The 17,542-nt window shown below is 45.8% G+C and overlaps 1 protein-coding gene across 5 annotated transcripts in view; it reads right to left on the bottom strand.

Moving 5' to 3' along the window:
* The window catches only part of GNA14 (G protein subunit alpha 14), a 225,565-nt gene that overhangs the window by 86,201 nt on the left and 121,822 nt on the right, over positions 1-17,542 (bottom strand). For all 5 annotated transcript variants that reach the window (XR_016236670.1, XR_016236674.1, XM_070050562.2 and 2 more), the window contains one exon: positions 5,896-6,080. Coding sequence is in view for 3 of the 5 variants with exons in the window: in XM_070050562.2 (XP_069906663.1) it covers positions 5,896-6,080 (185 nt within the window). In the remaining 2 variants the exon portion in view is untranslated. The remainder of the gene's footprint in view (positions 1-5,895; positions 6,081-17,542) is intronic.

The following is a 17,542-nucleotide window of genomic DNA, read 5'->3' as shown; positions in this document are numbered from 1 at the left end:
AGTTATAAGCTTGGAAGCCCTGCTGTTGGGCAAATGCCTTTGGAATATTTATTCAAGAAGTCATACATTCTAATATGTGCTCATAAAACACTCTTGAGATACATTCATAAAAATCAAGGCTTATCTACAGAGTGAGCAAATACACATGAATCATTTTTATTCCAAAAAAAAAAAAAAAAAAAAGCGGGTACAACATAAGAAAATAATCTTCAAGGCTACATCTTAATTGAAAAAACATGTTGGTTAAAAATCAAATGCTTGATTAAATTTCTGATAAATTTCCTTTAATAAGCAGCCTTTCAAGTAATAGGCTGAGATTTTTCAAGAATCTATCTGAGCAAAGATCTCACTAGCATTTAAATTGAAACCCTTGGGGGCAGGCATTCGGTGCAGTGGTTGAAACACCACTTGGAATGCCCACACTCCATGTCCTAGTGCCTGGTTCCAGTCCCAGCTCCTCTGCTTCTGACCCAGCTTTCGCTAATGCACGTCCTGGGAGGCAGCAGATGATGGCTCAAGTCCTTGGTCCCTTGCCACCCACATGGGAGACCCAGACTGAGAGTTCTGGGATCCTGGCTTCAGCCTGGTCCAGCCCCAGCTGTTGTAGGCATTTGAAGAGTCAATCAGCACTTGGAAGATTCCTCTCTCACACACATAAATTAACATTAAAGTAATTTAAAATTTTTCATTCAAAGTGAAATAAAACCTCTAAATTAACTTTGAATTCCCTTCTACATACTCTGAAGAAATGTTCCTAGTTCTAGGGAAAAATACTCCAAAACAGAGAATGGAAATAAATACCCAGGAATAGCAAGTGAGGGAAGGATGGCACCGATATGAAAATAAAAGGTAATTACGGTTTGATGCATCCCTCTCTTAACTAATCAACTGTTCAAGGTTATTCAACTACTTTGTAAAGAAGACAATATATAGTGTGTTTCTTAAATCAATTACTGAATACACTAAACATTAATCATTTATGACCTATGCAGGTGATTCTGTTAAAGCTTCATTTCTGGAATAAGGACTGACCCGCAGAGACAATTATTAGAAATAGTAACAGCCCCCAGGCACAGAGAGAGCGGCTGAAAATGTCATAAGCACATCATAGAAGAAACAACGAGTCCATTTTGGTGTTTGAGCTTGCCCCAGTAATAACCTTGTATTTCTCGAGTGCCATTCAATTTCTGAAGCACTTCCCTTCGCTCGTGTTGGCTTAGGAAGCAGACAGAGCATGTGTTGTCTGCATTCAACAGATGAGGAAATGGAAAAACAGAGAGGTTCCAGCTTCCCCTAGGACCAGGGTTGGCACACGAGGGCCATTCATGGCCTGGGTAGATTTTTGTATGGCTTGTGAATTAAGCACAGTTTTCACATTTCGCAGAGTTTACAAGTGAGCCACACACTGCAGTTTGTATATCATCTAGGGTTCCGTTCCATGCTAACAGCAGCAGAGCTGAGTAGTTTGGACAGGGATCGGCTAGCCACAAAGCCAAAAACAAATTTGCTCTCAGGGCCTTTACAGCAAAAGTACGCCCTAAAGCCCCAGGAGAGCCATGCTTTGGATGTACACAGAGAGGGCAACGCATATGAGCACAGAGACACAGAAAGGAGAACACTCGTTATAAAGACAGTGGCAGAAAATGGAGTGAGGCAGAAACACCGGGAGTTTCCAGAAACCACGAGAAGCAAGGAGAGAATCAGGGAATAAATTTGCTCCCAGAGCCTGCAGTTGGAACCAATCAACACTGATCTCGGACTTGCAATATCCATGACAGTCTAAAAGGAAATTTCTAATGCAAGCCACTTCCTTTGAGGTTCTTTTGTTATAAGGTCCTAGGGGTCTAATGCAGATCTGTGGACAAGGAGAGAAGACATCCTGGAAAGAATTAACAGCAAGAGAGGGACTGGCACTGCGGCACAGCAGGTAAAGCCACCACTTGCGACACTGCCATCCCATATGGGTGCCAGTTCAAGATCTGGTTGCTCCACTTCTGATTCAGCTCCCTGCTGGTAGCCTGGAAAGCAGAAGATGGCTCAGGTGCTTGGGCCCCTGCACCCACGTGGGAGACCTGGAAGAAGCTCCTGGCTCCTGACTTCCATCTGGCCCAGGCTTGGCCATTGCAGCCATCTGGGGAGTGAACCAGTGGATGGGAGACCTTTCTCTCTCCTTCTGTCTGTAACTCTACCTCTCAAATAAATAAATGATATCTTTAAAAAAAAATTGCAATGGAATGATGGTAAAGAAATGAGGCTGTAGAGATAAAAGCCAAAATTTGGGGCACAATGTATTTTCCTTTGTAATTCTATCACAGAGAAGGAAATAATAAATTGCTTGATTGCTCTGAAACCTTGTCTATCATATACGGACATCTCCAAGTTAATGATGGTCTGACTTCTGATTTTTCAACGTTATGATGGTGCAAAAATAAGATGCATGCAATATAAACTATAGTACATATTTTAATTTAATCTTTTCCCAGCTAACAATAATGGTTCCATCCTCTCCTGTGACGTTGGGCAGCAGCAGCGAGCACAGCTCATGGTTGGCAGGGCAACAGCTCATTCCATACAGTGTGCTGGGTTGCTAAGCCAAGATGTTCAGTTTAGGAACATTCAATGCATTTTCAACTTAACCGCATTTTCAATTTATGATAAGTTTATCAGGCTATAACCTCCATCATAACTTGGGGAGTATTTTCTCAAAGATATACAGGAAGAAGTGGGCATTTAGCATATTGGTTAAGACGCTGATGTCTCACATCAGAGCCTCTGGCTCTTGCCTCGAGCTTCCTGCTAAGGCAAACCCTGGGAAGCAGTAGTGATGACTCAAGTAATTGGATTTCTGCCATTCACAGGAGAGACCTGGACAATGTTCCCAGCTTCTGGCTTTACCAACCCTGGCCATTGCAGGTATCTGGGGGAGTAAACCAGAGAATAGGAGTTTTGTCTCTTTCTCGCTCTTTGTCTATGTGTGTATACTGTGTCTCTGTATGTAGCACAGCGGGTTAAAGCCCCAGCCTGCAGCGCCAGCATCCCATATGGGCACTGGTTGGAGTCTTGGCTGCTACACTTCTGATCCAGCTCCCTGACAATGGGCCTGGGAATGCAGTGGAGGATGGCCCAAGAGCTTGGGCCCCCACACCCACGTGGGAGACCTGGAAGAAGCTGCTGGCTCCTGGCTTCACATCTGCCTGGTTCCAGCCATTGCAGCCATCTGGGGAGTGAATCAGCTGATGTCTCTGTGTCTCTCTTTCAAATAAGTAAAATAAATTTTTAAAAATTAAAAGAAAATCCCTGGAGACCCATCTGACACAGAATTTTTCTATGTAACATTATGCCATTTGTAACTTTGTAGAAACTATTTTAAATAAACTCATGTCTAATCTAGATTTTTAATGAGCTCAGGCACAGGATCATTTCCGTTCAGACTTCATTCCAATATACCACATAAAGCTTTGCTTGCATCTTCGTCTCACCCTCCTACCTTATGATTTTCCTCTGGTCTTAAATGTCATTTTTAAAATAATAGCTATTTATTTATTTATTTGCAAGGTGCAGAGAGAGAGATCAATCTATCTACTGGTTCACTCCCCAAATGACCTCCACTGCCAGAGCTGGGCCAGGCCAAAGCCAGGAAACTGGAGCTGCATCCTGGTCTCCCACATGGGTGGCAAGGGTCAGACCATCATCTGCCGCCTTCCCAGGTGCACTAGCAGGAAGCTGGATCAGAATCAGAGTAGCTGGGACTAGAACCAGCACTCCAATATGCACTGGCATTGTAAGTGGTGGTTTAACCTGTACCACAATGCTGTACCCAAAATCTGCATTTTTAATAACCAGTGATGAAAGGAAAGCAAATGCCAGCTTGCTACCGTCCCATCACGAGAACACCTTGCAGGCTGAGACACGAGCATGTTCTTGAAAACCATCTCTTAGTTCCCAAGAAGATCCAGATCCTAACACCAAGAAGCAAAACCTACTGATTTCTGATTAGTCTGCAGCACATTAGTGAAAATATTCTCCAGGACTGGGAATTCTTAAAAAGCTGGCCACTGTAAATCCCACATCTCCATCATTAACTAGGTCTCCTAGCTGAAAGAAAGAATGGATATGTCTCCCTTTTGTCAGTGCCTGAAATAAGCAAACTTGACTGCTACCCAAACATCTCACACCTGCGCACTGCAGAGCATCACACACACCGTGCCAGCCTTCTGCACAAATGAGACCCCAGGGCCAGCCAAATTCATCACACTGCTCTTAAGAGTCTCTATCCCATCAAGGGGCTTCCGTAGCCTAGACAGCTCATAGCAAGAGTCTCGGGTGATTGCTGACATCATAAATAAGAGTGCCAATTGTTAAATCAACAACGGGAGTCACTGGGTACATGCTCCCCACGTAGGATCTCTGTCCTTAATGTGTTCTACTATGAAACTCAAAAACAACACTACTATTCGAACAATACCCTATACCTTGTACGGTTGTGTGAGTGCAGCCTGTTGAAATCCTTGCTTAGTATATACTAAGTTGATCTTCAGTATATGAAGGTAATTGAAAATGAAACTCAATGAAGGGTGGGATGGGAGAGGGAGTGGGAGAGGGGAGGGCCACGGGAGGGAGGGAGGTTGTGGGGGGGAGCCACAACAATACAAAAGTTGCACTTTGTAAATTCACATTTATTAAATAAAAAAATAACTATATAACAAACAAAAAAAAAGAAAAAGAAAAAAAAAGAACTTAATACTTTACCCTTTTAGTATTTTTTATGTTCTACTTAAAACTATTGGTTGAACTCTGTAATTAATACACAATTACTCTTAGGTTTTTAATTAATGCTATAACTAGTACTCTAATATTTTACACTTTGTTTCTGTGTGGGTGCAAACTGTTGAAATCTTTACTTAATGTATGCTAAATTGATCTTCTGTATATAAAGATAATTGAAAATTAATCTTGATGTGAATGGAAGGGGAGAGGGAGTGGGAAAGGGGAGTGTTGTGGGTGGGAGGGAAGTTATGGGGGGGCTATTGTAATCCATAAGCTGTACTTTGGAAATTTATGTTCATTAAATAAAATATAAATATAAAATAAAACAAAAAGAGTCTCTATCCCAGAGGCCAAGCCAGCTGCTCCAGCAGCACCTCCCCTCCAAGACCCCAACATGAACAGCCATTCACTCACCCATCTATGTTTACAAGAGCTGGGGAAGCCAGAGGAGGGACCACAGTGCCTGGTTTGGGTATAATAAGAGAAGACGGAGAAGGCAGGAAGGGAAGAGTCACCATGTCACCCGTGTCCCCAACTCCCAGCAGCGTAGCGTGGAGACACTGCCTGCTCAGCGGAGGGAGAGAATTAAGTCCAGGTCACGGTACCAGGCCCAGTACCAGGCCTGCCACAGTGAAACGCAGCCCCAGGCAGAGCTGCACAGTCCCCACTCCCAGACCAGTAGCTGTGGACTGAGCCACCAGAGGCCAAGGGACTGCCTCTACTGCCCCTCCCCGAGCTGGGGCAGCATGGTGCATAGGAAGACTCCACTGGTTGGGGAGTGGAGCAGGACACTGAGTCCAGGACTGGACACTACAGATACACACAATGGCCTTACAAAGAAGGGGATTAAACACCCAACATTTGCCATGTTGTCTCCAGAGATCAATCGTGAACCAGGAGGGACCTCACCCGGTGGAAGAAGGGTTGGATAGAGAGGACAGTCATGGAGAAGCAAGACTGAAAGACAGAAGACTATCACTTAAAGGGAATCAACTGGAGGAAACACACAACTCTGACCTGGCATCTGACCAAAGCACCCATTAAGTCCTTTTGTTCCAATACATGAGCTAACCAGAGGAGGAAGGTGTGGTCCGGGGGTGGGGGGCAGCACCTCTTGGGGCACTTTACCTTATTCTGCTCACACACGTAAGGGATCCTTAAGGTGTCCATGGCTCTGATCATGGCCTGCATGGCGGTGAAGATGTTCTGGTAAACCAGCTTGGTGAAGCCCTTCCTGTCTTCGTCGCTGTAACCAGACCCATGGATGATTCTCATTTGCTTGATAAAGGTGCTCTTCCCACTTTCACCAGTTCCTACAAGACAGAGCAAGTGAACAAAGCAGTCAGCCAAGTTCAGAGGGAACACACTGAGCAAGGGAGGGCCTTCTGGCAGTACTGGGCCATCTCACAATGAAGAGGTGGACGGGATGGGCTTAGCGAGGGCCTGCTGGATGCCCCTGCAGTTTTAGGCTACAGGGCTGTGCCGCCCTCAGTCCAGGGAGATGCTTCTCCCCATCTCCTGCTCCGAGTCCTTAAAACAGCGGGCAGCTGTGTGGGAAAGCCTTGAGCATTTGAGAATGGGCAGTGCAGTGACAGAGGCAACTTCGCGGTGCAGGGAGGATTTGAGCTGCAGAAACATTGAGAAAATAAACGGTTAATGAACTTGTCTATTTCTCTCTTCTGGATGTGTGAGTGTACTTTGCACAGGGAAGCCCTGTTTCACTGTCACCTCAATCACCAATGTGATTGTTACTCCTCATCTTCCCCTTAGTCGTTCAGGAAGTCCTCAAACTCACATGTGCACAGGAACAGTTTACATTAAACCATTCCCACTGCTCAACTGCATGTAAGTGTCCAGCTATAACATATGTGAAACAGGATGTCAAGACTGACAATAGAATGAGATTGAGATATTGCTTGAAAAGACAGTAAATGTTGTAGTGTACATGGTAGAGATTTACACAATGGAATTAAAATCTTTTCTGTGATAAAGGTATTTATGTTCAATATTTTGAACAAAATGTTTCATTCATGGTTCATTTTCAATTCTAAGTTTTATTAACAGGCTAGGTTGATGTAATCTTGGCAGGGCAAAGTTTCTTCAAATTAAAATAAACTGTAGGAGAAAAAATAAAATAAGTGACAGGGCCATTGTTGTGGCGTAGCAGGTAAAACCATCCCTTGCAGTGCCAGCATCCCAGCTGGTTCAAGTCCTGGCTGGCCCACTTCTGATCCAGATCTCTGCTATGGCCTGGGAAAGCAGAAGATGGCCCAAGTCCTTGGGCCCCTTCACCCACATGGAAGACTCAGAAGAAGCTTCTGGCTCCTGACTTCGGATTGGCACAGCTCCGGCCACTGTGGCCAATTAGAGAGTGAGCCAACAGATGGAAGACCTCTCTCTCTGCCTCTCCTCCTCTGTGTAACTCTGACTTTCAAATAAATAAATCTTTTTTTAAAAAAAGGGAACAGATCTTTATTCAACAATAAGCATAATATTTTAAAATAAAGTAAATGAGAAACTGTATCAGAACTACAATGACTCAAGAGAAGTCATATACTTTGCATGAACTGTTTAGGATGTGAATTATACCTCAATAAAGCTGTTAAGAAAAATAAAAGTTGTCTCAGTATTTCTGTCAAAAGAATGCATATTTTGGCCAGCGCCGTGGCTCACTAGGCTAATCCTCTGCCTTGCAGCGCCGGCACCCCGGGTTCTAGTCCCGGTCAGGGCGCCGGATTCTGTCCCGGTTGCCCTTCTTCCAGGCCAGCTCTCTGCTATGGCCCGGGAATGCAGTGGAGGATGGCCCAAGTCCTTAGGCCCTGCACCCGCATGGGAGACCAGGAGAAGCACCTGGCTCCTGGCCTCAGATCAGCGCAATGCGCTGGCCGTAGCACGCCGGCTATGGAGGCCATTGGAGGGTAAACCAACGGCAAAAAGGAAGACCTTTCTCTCTGTCTCTCTCTCTCACTGTCCACTCTGCCTGTCAAAAAAAAAAAAAAAAAAGAATGCATATTTTGTGAATATTAGTGATTTTGTGATAATGAAGAAAAAATTATGGAGTAGGAAATGATTTCTTAATTGTAAATATTTTTAATATCCATCCACATCTTATTGTCTGAACAGAACACCTAGACTGTGCAATTAGAGTGAAATTAAATTTTCTTGGACCCTCTGGACTATAAGTCATGTACAAACCACACTTTTTGATATTTTAGTTCCAGAGACATGTTTGCCAGAGTAGGGGGATGGAACACACAGGTAGATAACCTGGAATTATTTAAACTTACAAAATGGGAGTCTCCAGATGTGATTCTGCCAGGGCCCTGCAAACATTAAGACCTGTTACAAGGGCCCTTCTAAGATAAAACTTAGAAACTTGGATGAAATTCTTCCTTCTGAGAAAAACGCTTCCTTCAGATTGAATTTTTTCTCTAAACACACGCCTGTTTCTCTGCTTCCCCAATTTCAGCTCAGCACCCTCACTGAGGCCATTGGTTTCCCACTCTGCTCAGGAAGAAAATACCGACTCCTTAGTGGGGCCACCACAGGGAGTCGGCCCTCTATCTTCAGCAGCCTCTCCCCACCACACGCTCGCTTCCCCGCTCTGGACTCCAGCCATGCTGGCCTTCTTTCTGACCTGCCTCCTTGCGATCTTCACACACACTGCTCCCTGTTCCTGGAATGGCCATCCCTCCATTGCTCACCTTGCCCATCTCCGTGAAGAGGTCAAGTTCCTCTAGCCTGCTTATCTTGATTCCTGGCAATCTCTGCGGTTTTCTCATCCAGTCCCAAAAATGACCATTAATAGGGCAGTCTCTGTGTGCCATGTTTTCTATTCAGATGATCTCTTTTAAGCCTCTGAAGCATGCACTATTACTAGTGTCTTCATTTCACAGATGAGAAACCTGGCCCTCAGCTTGGCTAAGTAATCTCTGTGAACTCAGTCAGCAAGACTGGACTCCACAGACTGCTGTCAGAGAAGACAGCCTAAGTCATAACCAGAAGGGCTTAGTTGCACTGGACTACCAGGGGGCACATCTGAATTTACAGCTGCACACTGAACCTTAAAGCCCAGTGATCCAGCATCCTGCAGGCAACACTGCTGAGGGGAGGAAGGCACCTTCAGACAGGAGAGGATCCCCATAAGCAGTCCCACAGTTATTGATCCTCTCTCGACATACAGCAAAGGTGAGTGCTGTCTCAGAGATGAGGAAACTGGCTCCAAGTCAGGGAAAAAGTCGAGGTTCAGAGCAAAGGCAGAGCTGGAGCTAGAAGCCACGCCACAACCCCTTAGCTTTCAAGGTGTACCACCAGTGTTGCAGGCCCTCTATCCCTCCAGAAGTTGGTTCTGCCCACTTTGTGCTCTCAGAACACACTGTCAGTCCCCATGGCAATGCATTGCCTAAGTGCTTGTTGTCTCTCCCGACACCCTTAATGTAGTAAGGGTGGGGACTGGCATTCACTCATTTGAGTACCAGGAACAATTAGCCTGCTACATAATCAGAGCTCAGAGAAATGTTACTCAAAGAATGGACAGGACAACTAAGAGATGTCACAGTTTTCCACCATCCTCCCATGGGTCTTACCCATCATAAACAACTTCAGAAAAATGAGACATGACTTGTACAAGGACAACCATGATGAGACCAGGGGCCACTGGAAGCCATTGTTTGATGACAACTCTTGGATGCCCAGACTACATATAAAAATCCCAAAATACAAGGAAGACCCTATGCTGCCAGAGGATGGCCCCAAGTCCCAGATTTGGTTAGGTCTCTGTACCCACAGAATTGTGGGGTCTCCCATCTCAACAATGGCAAATGTCACATTTTCTTCTGCTCCACCCCAGTAGACATGAGCTCTGAGCCAGTGTCAAACATTAACATTTCCACATTTTACACATGAAAAAGCTGATATGAACACAGAGCATATATAACTACTTCAAGACAAGCTGTGTCTTAAAGTCACATGCCCCAAAGCCACAAAAGTCACCCAAGACATATCCCAAAATTCTACACCAAGAAAGAGAACTGTCAGTCACAAGGATAATTCACCTACAAGAGGTTAAAGCTAACCCTACCATCAGCCCCAACATAGTTTTCTGACTACTGTTTTTGGACATGGAGTATTCACAAAAATGCTTTAAATGATTTTAAAGATTAATGAGAGAAGACATAAATATGTGGGCTTTTTTAAAAAAGATTTGTTTAAGAGACAGAGTTATAGAAAGAGAGAGGAAGAGACAGAGAGATCTTCTATCTGCTGGTTTACTCCCCAAATGGCCCCAATGGCCGGAGCTGGGTTGATCCAAAGCCAGGAGCCAGGAGCTTCCTCTGGGTCTCCCATATGGGCGCAGGGGCCCAAGCACCTGGGCCATCCTCCACTGCTTTCTCAGGCCATTAGTTGGGACTTGATCAGAAGAGCAGCAGCTGGGACTGGAACCAGTGCCCTTATGGGATGCTGGCGCCGCAGCAGAGGGTTAGCCTACTACACCACAGGGCCAGCCTCTGACATACATGTGTTTGAAAAATGCCAATATTTTAAAATATTGTTCAGTTTTAAATTGCAGTTGTTTGCTAAGTAAGAAACTAAATGTGCTGCCTAAAAGGGGCAGCCTAAAGGCAAAGAGAAATTGAAAGACACCTGCCATCAAGGGCCACGGTCAAGAGGACAAAAACAGTGTGGAAAGGCCTCCCGCTCTCACCTAAACTTCAACGTAACCCAGCTAGTATCATCTCCTACTAGAAAGAAAATTGAAAATAAAAAAAAAATTAAATAGGTTGTCTAAGCCACTAAGAGTTGAGGCCTGGAGCTCAATCTACACTGCTGTACATACTTCCCATGATTCCACCAGGGACCAGGTTTTACACAGAGTATTTCCCCAAAACAAACAGCCCAACACACCCTTCTATCAGCACCGAGATCCGGTTCTCAGCACTGTATCTTTCAGCCCTCAGAGCTCTGCTCTATGTGACCTGGTTCTGGCAGCAGGTGCAGGCAGAAGACGGGAAGTGACAGCGAATGAGAGCATCCTTCCACAATGACAGGGATAAGGACCACAGGGACCAGATACACTCAAGCGAATGACCCACATCATTTCCTCATCTGCTCTCAGCATAAACGCCACATGTCAACAGTAAGTACACAACTATTCATTCAGGGAAAGTAAAAGAAAAACCAAAAGCTATGGTCTGTACAACGACAATGGCTGGTGACTGGAGGCGGGCTGCTGTCTTTACAGCCTACCCAGTTACAGACTGGAGTGTGTGGCTAGGTGTCCTCTGCTCTGCCTTTCTCACCTGTCCCCCTAGAAAAACAGGCTGGAGGGGGCTCCTCTAGGGCTCAACAGACAGACATCAAAGAGAGCAGGAGCCTTCCCGCTGGGAACAGCTTTTGGCTCAGGAGGACGGGGCGGGGGGGGGGGGGGGTCCTCTTGACATCAAGGTGAATCTGGGGCCAGGTTCCAAGGGTTTCACTTAAAGGGGAGGGTGGGCGGGGGCCACAGCCCAGAAGGCTTTCCATCTTTGAGCAACCCTGTAAAAATAGAGGGGAGAGAGGGAAAGAAAAGGACAATTCCATTTCTAGACTCCGTTCCAAATATAACTCGGGAAGTGGCCTTTCTCCGGTGAGTTTTTGTTTCACTGTTTTCACAGTTGAAAATAAAAGCCAACCACGGCCGCAGGTCTGCCTATGTTCTCCGTGGCACTGTTCCAGGCAATCATGGAGCACATACATAAGGGCTGTCCTATAGGATGGCAATGGCACTGGAAAATCCCTCAGCCTAGCATCTCCCACCACGTCCGTTCTGGGTATAAATATGTGGGAACTTCCCACTGTTGCTGCCGCCTGCAGTAGTCACAGGCTCCACGCATTTGTGGCCCAGCAGCAACACCGACCATACCACAGCCTGTGAGTTTGTGCAGCCACAAAATCTCCCAACTGCCCATTCCTCAGAACTCACCCCTTGTGACCGCACCATCAAACTCTTCTCATCTTTGGAGCCTGCCATTTTTGAGGTCTCTACTATTGCAGCTGTCCTCTGTAATGCCATCAGTGGACAACAGTCAAACAGTCACAGTTTCAGCTGAGGACTTGAGCCCCTTTCTCTGCCTTTACGCTCCCTGACCGAGAGGAGAGAATTTCCCCCCGAGCAGGGGAGAAACCTGCTTCTGCTCTAAGGCTCCCAAGCACTCCTGGGTCTCTTTCTGTCAAGCTCAGCCCGGGATCCTCTGTCTTCCTGCCCCCCCCCCCCAAATGGGGCCCCTCTCCTTTCCCAGGGTAGATACTCAGTTACTGCTTCGACAGGACACACAGGGCTTGCTGCTCTCCAGGATGGCATATAGAGACGGTCTGTGTTCTGTCAAGGTAAAGCCCTCCTCCACCGCTTCCTGCCTACTCTGGGTAAGGCGTGTGTGTGCCTTGGCCTCATGGGGTTGGGACCTCTCCTATAAGACACTTGCTCCTGGCTCTCCACTCCGTGTTCTTCAAACCTCAGCCATCTGTGTACCACTCCTGTGACTCCTGGCAGGGCCACCTGCCACCTGTATGATTATTTACTATTCAGCTTTACTTTGTTTAAATATGCTTGCTAGGAAGGGAAACATGAACAAAGTGAAAAGCCAGTAGTAAGACTCAAGCCCCGTTCCAATTAAAAGCATCTTATCCATCACCAGGGATCTAGATAGCACATTTTGACAAGCATTGGACACACCAATCTTTGTCCCCCTTATGGGCAATCTCCCACTTCACTTTTCACATCCGCCTCTCTCTTTCTAGAGGCTTCTGAAATTCCACCCAGGAGCTTCATCCAGACAAAATAACCAGGAGCCGAGACGATGCAACTCAAAGGGGCCAAGAAAACGCCAGCGCTAAAATCCTAAACTCTGAGATTTGAAAAATACATTATGAAGTTCAAGTTTCAACTTAATTGTAAATACACAGAAAGGTTTGTGGGGAAAACAAAAAGTTGCCTTGAGGAGCCAGGAGAGAACAGGGGCCAAAGCAAAATAAATCCTTTCCAAGGGACATACCAAGGACAGGAAAACAGCAAGTCGATTGTTCTCGTCCAGAAGGCACACTTCGCAGAGCCAGAGCAAGGAGCTGATAAGGTTTCACAGATGGGCAGCATCTCCACTAGTCTGCAGTGCTTTCTGAAACTGTCCTGGGAAGCCACTGTTTTTAGCTCAGTTTTAGATTTTATCTTGTAAACAGAACAAGGGGGAAGTCAGAACAAAAGTAAGGACACAATTTTGAACACTGGTCACGTATCTAACTGACCAGTATGGCCAACAGACTGCAGAAAGGCAGGCTGCCTCTAAGACAGGACCCTTGTTCATCTTGGTATCCCTGGTATCTATGGAGGCTAGTGCAGAGCACATAGGAGTCTAATGAATATTCAAGAATGGGTATTTAGGCCGGCGCTGTGGCTCACCAGGCTAATCCTCCACCTGCGGTGCTTGCACCCCAGGTTCTAGTCCCAGTTGGGGTGCCGGTTCTGTCCCGGTTGCTCCTCTTCCAGTCCAGTTCTCTGCTGTGGCCCGGAAAGGCAGTGGAGCATGGCCCAAGTGCTTGGGCCCTGCACCCGCATGGGAGACCAGGAAGAAACACTTGGCTCTTGGCTTTGGATCAGCGCTGTGCACCAGCCGTAGCGGCCATTTGGGGGGTGAACCAACGGAAGGAAGATCTTTCCCTCTGTCTTTCTCTCACTGTCTAACTCTGCCTATCAAAAAAAAAAAAAAAAATGAGTATTTATTGTCTAGGGACAAGGAGGGTGATTTTGGTTTTAGCAATCAGGAGGTGGATGTGCCTACTTGGCACAGACAAGTCTGCTGATGTGCAAAGCCACCTCTTCTGCAAGCTGGGCCCCTACTGCTTGCCCTTCCTGATGAATGCACTTGTGACCTGGCTCCAAGCAGCACCCAGAGGTTCTGGTTCTGTATCAGGGGCTTGGGGCCCAGGCACCCTACACAGGAGTGTCTGGTTTCCATTCCAGCTACTCCCCTTCCCACCCAGCTTCATGCTAATGCACACCCTGGGAGGCAACAGGTGATGTGGTTACTACTGCTGTAGGCCATTGGGGGAGCAAGCCAGTGATGGACGATCTCTGTCTCTCTGCCTTCCAAATAAAATGAACATCAGTAGCAGGAAGGAAGTCTGTCCAGAGGAGTATGCCATATCTTTGGTTTCTGGGTGACCTTGGGCAGTAGCCACTCACTCCATGGCAATGTCAGCAGCTGACTATTCTACAATCGTGATGCTCATTCTTCTAGACACTGATCTATGAAAACATCTGGCTACAGCTGGGGAAAATTCCAAGTGACTCCCTGCCAAGTGCAGAAGAGCGTCCAGGGGGAGAGGGACATTTGTTCAAAATTCAGGTTCTTTGGTGCCTGCTCAGTCGGATTTATTTTGGCTGGCCCTTGTAGGAACCTGGAAACATGCATTTTAACCAGTACTACAGGAGTTTGAAGACTCCAGTCCACGGACTGGTTAGAAAAATACTGCTCCCAGATCCTTCTAAAGGTCTAGCTGGGGCCGTCCACTAACAATGTTCCTGGGACTAGAATACTCAAGCTTTAACATCACGTTCAGTTGACTTGATGGATTCTTCCAACAAGTCCTAATTTCATGTATGCATGAATAAAATATCCTCCCAGGAGTTCTGTTTTTCCATTTCCAGGGGAGAAATATTTTTAAAGTGTCCTTGCACCAGCACCATGGCTCACTAGGCTAATCCTCTGCCTGCGGCGCCGGCAAGCCGGGTTCTAGTCCCAGTTGGGGCGCTGGTCCTGCCCCAGTTGCTCCTCTTCCAGGCCAGCTCTCTGCTGTGGCCCGGGAAGGCAGTGGAGGATGGCCCAAGTGCTTGGGCCCTGCACCCGCATGGGAGACCAGGAGGAAGCACCTGGCTCCTGGCTTCAGATCAGCACAGCACACCAGCAGTGGCGGCCACTTGGGGGGTGAACCAATGGAAAAAGGAAGACCTTTCTCTCTGTCTCTCTTTCTCACTGTCTAACTCTGCCTGTCAAAAAAAAATAGTGTCCTTAAGATTCATTTTTCAATTCTACCCAGCCCCTACATCACTGTAACAATCATTCCACATGCCCCAGCTACTGCTTTCTCCATGAAAGAAGAAGTAGCAATGTCCTAGGCAACATGGAGCTGGAAAATCCAAGACCGGGATCACAGCTTCTCAGAAAAAGAGGTTAACACAAGACTTTCGTGGTAAAAAGGAAAAGTCGAAAGAAATTAAGTGATGTGTTGCAATAGTTTAATGTTTTAAAAAGACAAATAACAGTGCAGAATTCCAAAGATGCTGCACTGTAATGGATAGTCTCCTTGATTAATTATTCTGCAAAATCATCTTTGCTGACTAAACAAGAGTATTTTTTTTTGACAGGCAGAGTGGACAGTGAGAGAGACAGACAGAGAAAGGTCTTCCTTTGCCGTTGGTTTACCCTCTAATGGCCGCCGTGGCCGGTGCACTGCGGCTGGCGCACCGCACTGATCCGATGGCAGGAGCCAGGTACTTCTCCTGGTCTCCCATGGGGTGCAGGGCCCAAGGACTTGGGCCATCCTCCACTGCACTCCCTGGCCACAGCAGAGAGCTGACCTGGAAGAGGGGCCACCAGGACAGAATCCGGCGCCCTGATCGGGACTAGAACCTGGTGTGCCGGCGCCGCAAGGCGGAGGATTAGCCCAGTGAGCCGCAGCGCTGGCCAGGAAGAGTATTTTTTACCAAGTTATGTCTTTCTACCTCGTCATCTTGGCTCTCTTTTTGATCAAAAAAGTACTTTCAAGTCCTAACTTGGTTTGTGAATTGTTCCTTTATTGGACAAAGACATAGGTCAAGCTAACAATTTTTAATCACAAATAATTTTTGAATAACTATTTTTCTAATATGGGATACTGAAAATAACATAGTTCTCCCAGCTATTATAAGTACATTTAAAAGTTCAAATGTAATGAGGTGCCAAGGCTCATTTTACTCCAAATTAATTGAGCTGTTTTCCTATATAAATTTCTTTAATTATGGCATTCTTTAAAAAATACAAATATTTAGTTTAGTGTTAATTACTTTTACCAGAAGACAGTTGGCACTGATTTATATTCATTGCTTATATGTAAGTCACATGTTTGGAGATCTTTGTGACTTACCAGCCATTATAAATGACCCTTCCATAAAGAGTTACAAAATTTTATCCACTCTGTGTCATTACCTCATCTGTACAATACTCTGGAAAAGAAACAAAATACACAGAATCTTAAGAATCAAATGCTTATGAGTGACAAAACTTTATTCTAGAAAATGTCCTGGATTTTAACTGTTTTTTTCCTAAACATGAATTAACCGCATAGAAGTTAGGCAGAAACCTATTCAAACAGATTCTGTGCTTACAGCTAAAATGTTAGTGATTCCATTAGAAATGCAATTCAGCTCCCTTGTAAGGGGAGCCATGAGATCACTTTCTGCTCTGTGAGACTGACTCATAATGGTTTCATTTCTAAAAAATGGTACTGTAAGCAATTTCATTAATGACTTTAAGATCTCCACAGTTCACTGCTGCTTCTGAAAATTCACATTCCCATCATCCTTACAGAAACGTTCACCAAGAAATCCTAACACCAGGGCACTGTTAGGATTTTGGCCTTTCAGCCTTTGCAAGAACATGAAAAGTGCTTTCACACTAGAGTGGTTAAAGCGAGAAGAAGCTCAAGATCAGAAGATCAGAACTTGTACTTGTACAATCATTATGTTGCTCAAAAGTTTGCTTCTGCTTATGTTGAAAGAGAAAGGACAGAGGGAAGCAAAGACAGAAACTGCTTAAAGGAAAACAAAGAGGCTCTAGGAAGAGACAACAGACTCACAATCCTTAAACCCCCTTAAGGGCAGGAAAAAGAGTTTTGAAATCCTTAAACATCTTGGTGAAATAACAGCAAACACAGTATCTAACCTACTCTCCTACCCACCCTCCCTCCACCTCTGAAGATAAATTCAAACAAAAACAAAGTAAGTGCTAGTGAAACAAAATGATCCATCGGAGTCAATGTTACAGTGCAGCAGGTCCAGACACGGCTTGCAAGGCCAGCATCCCAAATCAGAGTGCTGGCTCGTATCCTGGCTACTGCAATTGCATTCCAGCTTCCTGCTCATGTGCCTGGGAGGGCAGCACATGATGGTGTGAGTGCCTGGGCCCAATACCAGCCGTGTTCAAGATCAGGATGGAATTCCTGGTTTTGGCCTGGCCCTGACCTGGCCGCTGTGGCCATTTGGGGAGTAAACCAGCAGATAGAAGATCTGTCAGTTTCTCATCATTCTTTCAAATAAAATAAATAAATCTTTTTTAAAAAAGGAACTACTTTGGGCTGGCACTGTGGCACAGCGGGTTAAAGCCCTGGCCTGAACTGCCGGCATCCCATATGGGTGCCAGTTCTAGTCCTTCTAGTCCCGGCTGCTCCTCTTCTAATCCAGATCTCTGCTATGGCCTGGGAAAGCAGAAGATGGCCCAAGTCCTTGGGCCCCTGCACCCATGTGGGAGACCTGGAAGAAGCTCCTGGCTCCTGGCTTTGGATCAGCGCAGCTCTGGCCGTTGTGGTCATCCGGGGAGTGAACAAGCAGATTAAAGACCTCTCTCTCTCTCTCTCTCTACCTCTCTCTGTAACTCTTTCAAATAAATAAATCTTTTAAAAAAATAGAACTACTAGTGCAATTAATTTTAAGAATGAAAACATGAGAATTCCAATACTCACTCTCTTTAAAAGAGTAATGCCCTATTCT

Source organism: Oryctolagus cuniculus, chromosome 1 (assembly GCF_051225735.1).
Source record: "Oryctolagus cuniculus isolate XC-2025 breed Fujian yellow rabbit chromosome 1, ASM5122573v1, whole genome shotgun sequence".
Classification (NCBI taxonomy): Eukaryota; Metazoa; Chordata; class Mammalia; order Lagomorpha; family Leporidae; genus Oryctolagus; species Oryctolagus cuniculus.
This window is presented reverse-complemented; position numbering and strand designations above follow the sequence as displayed.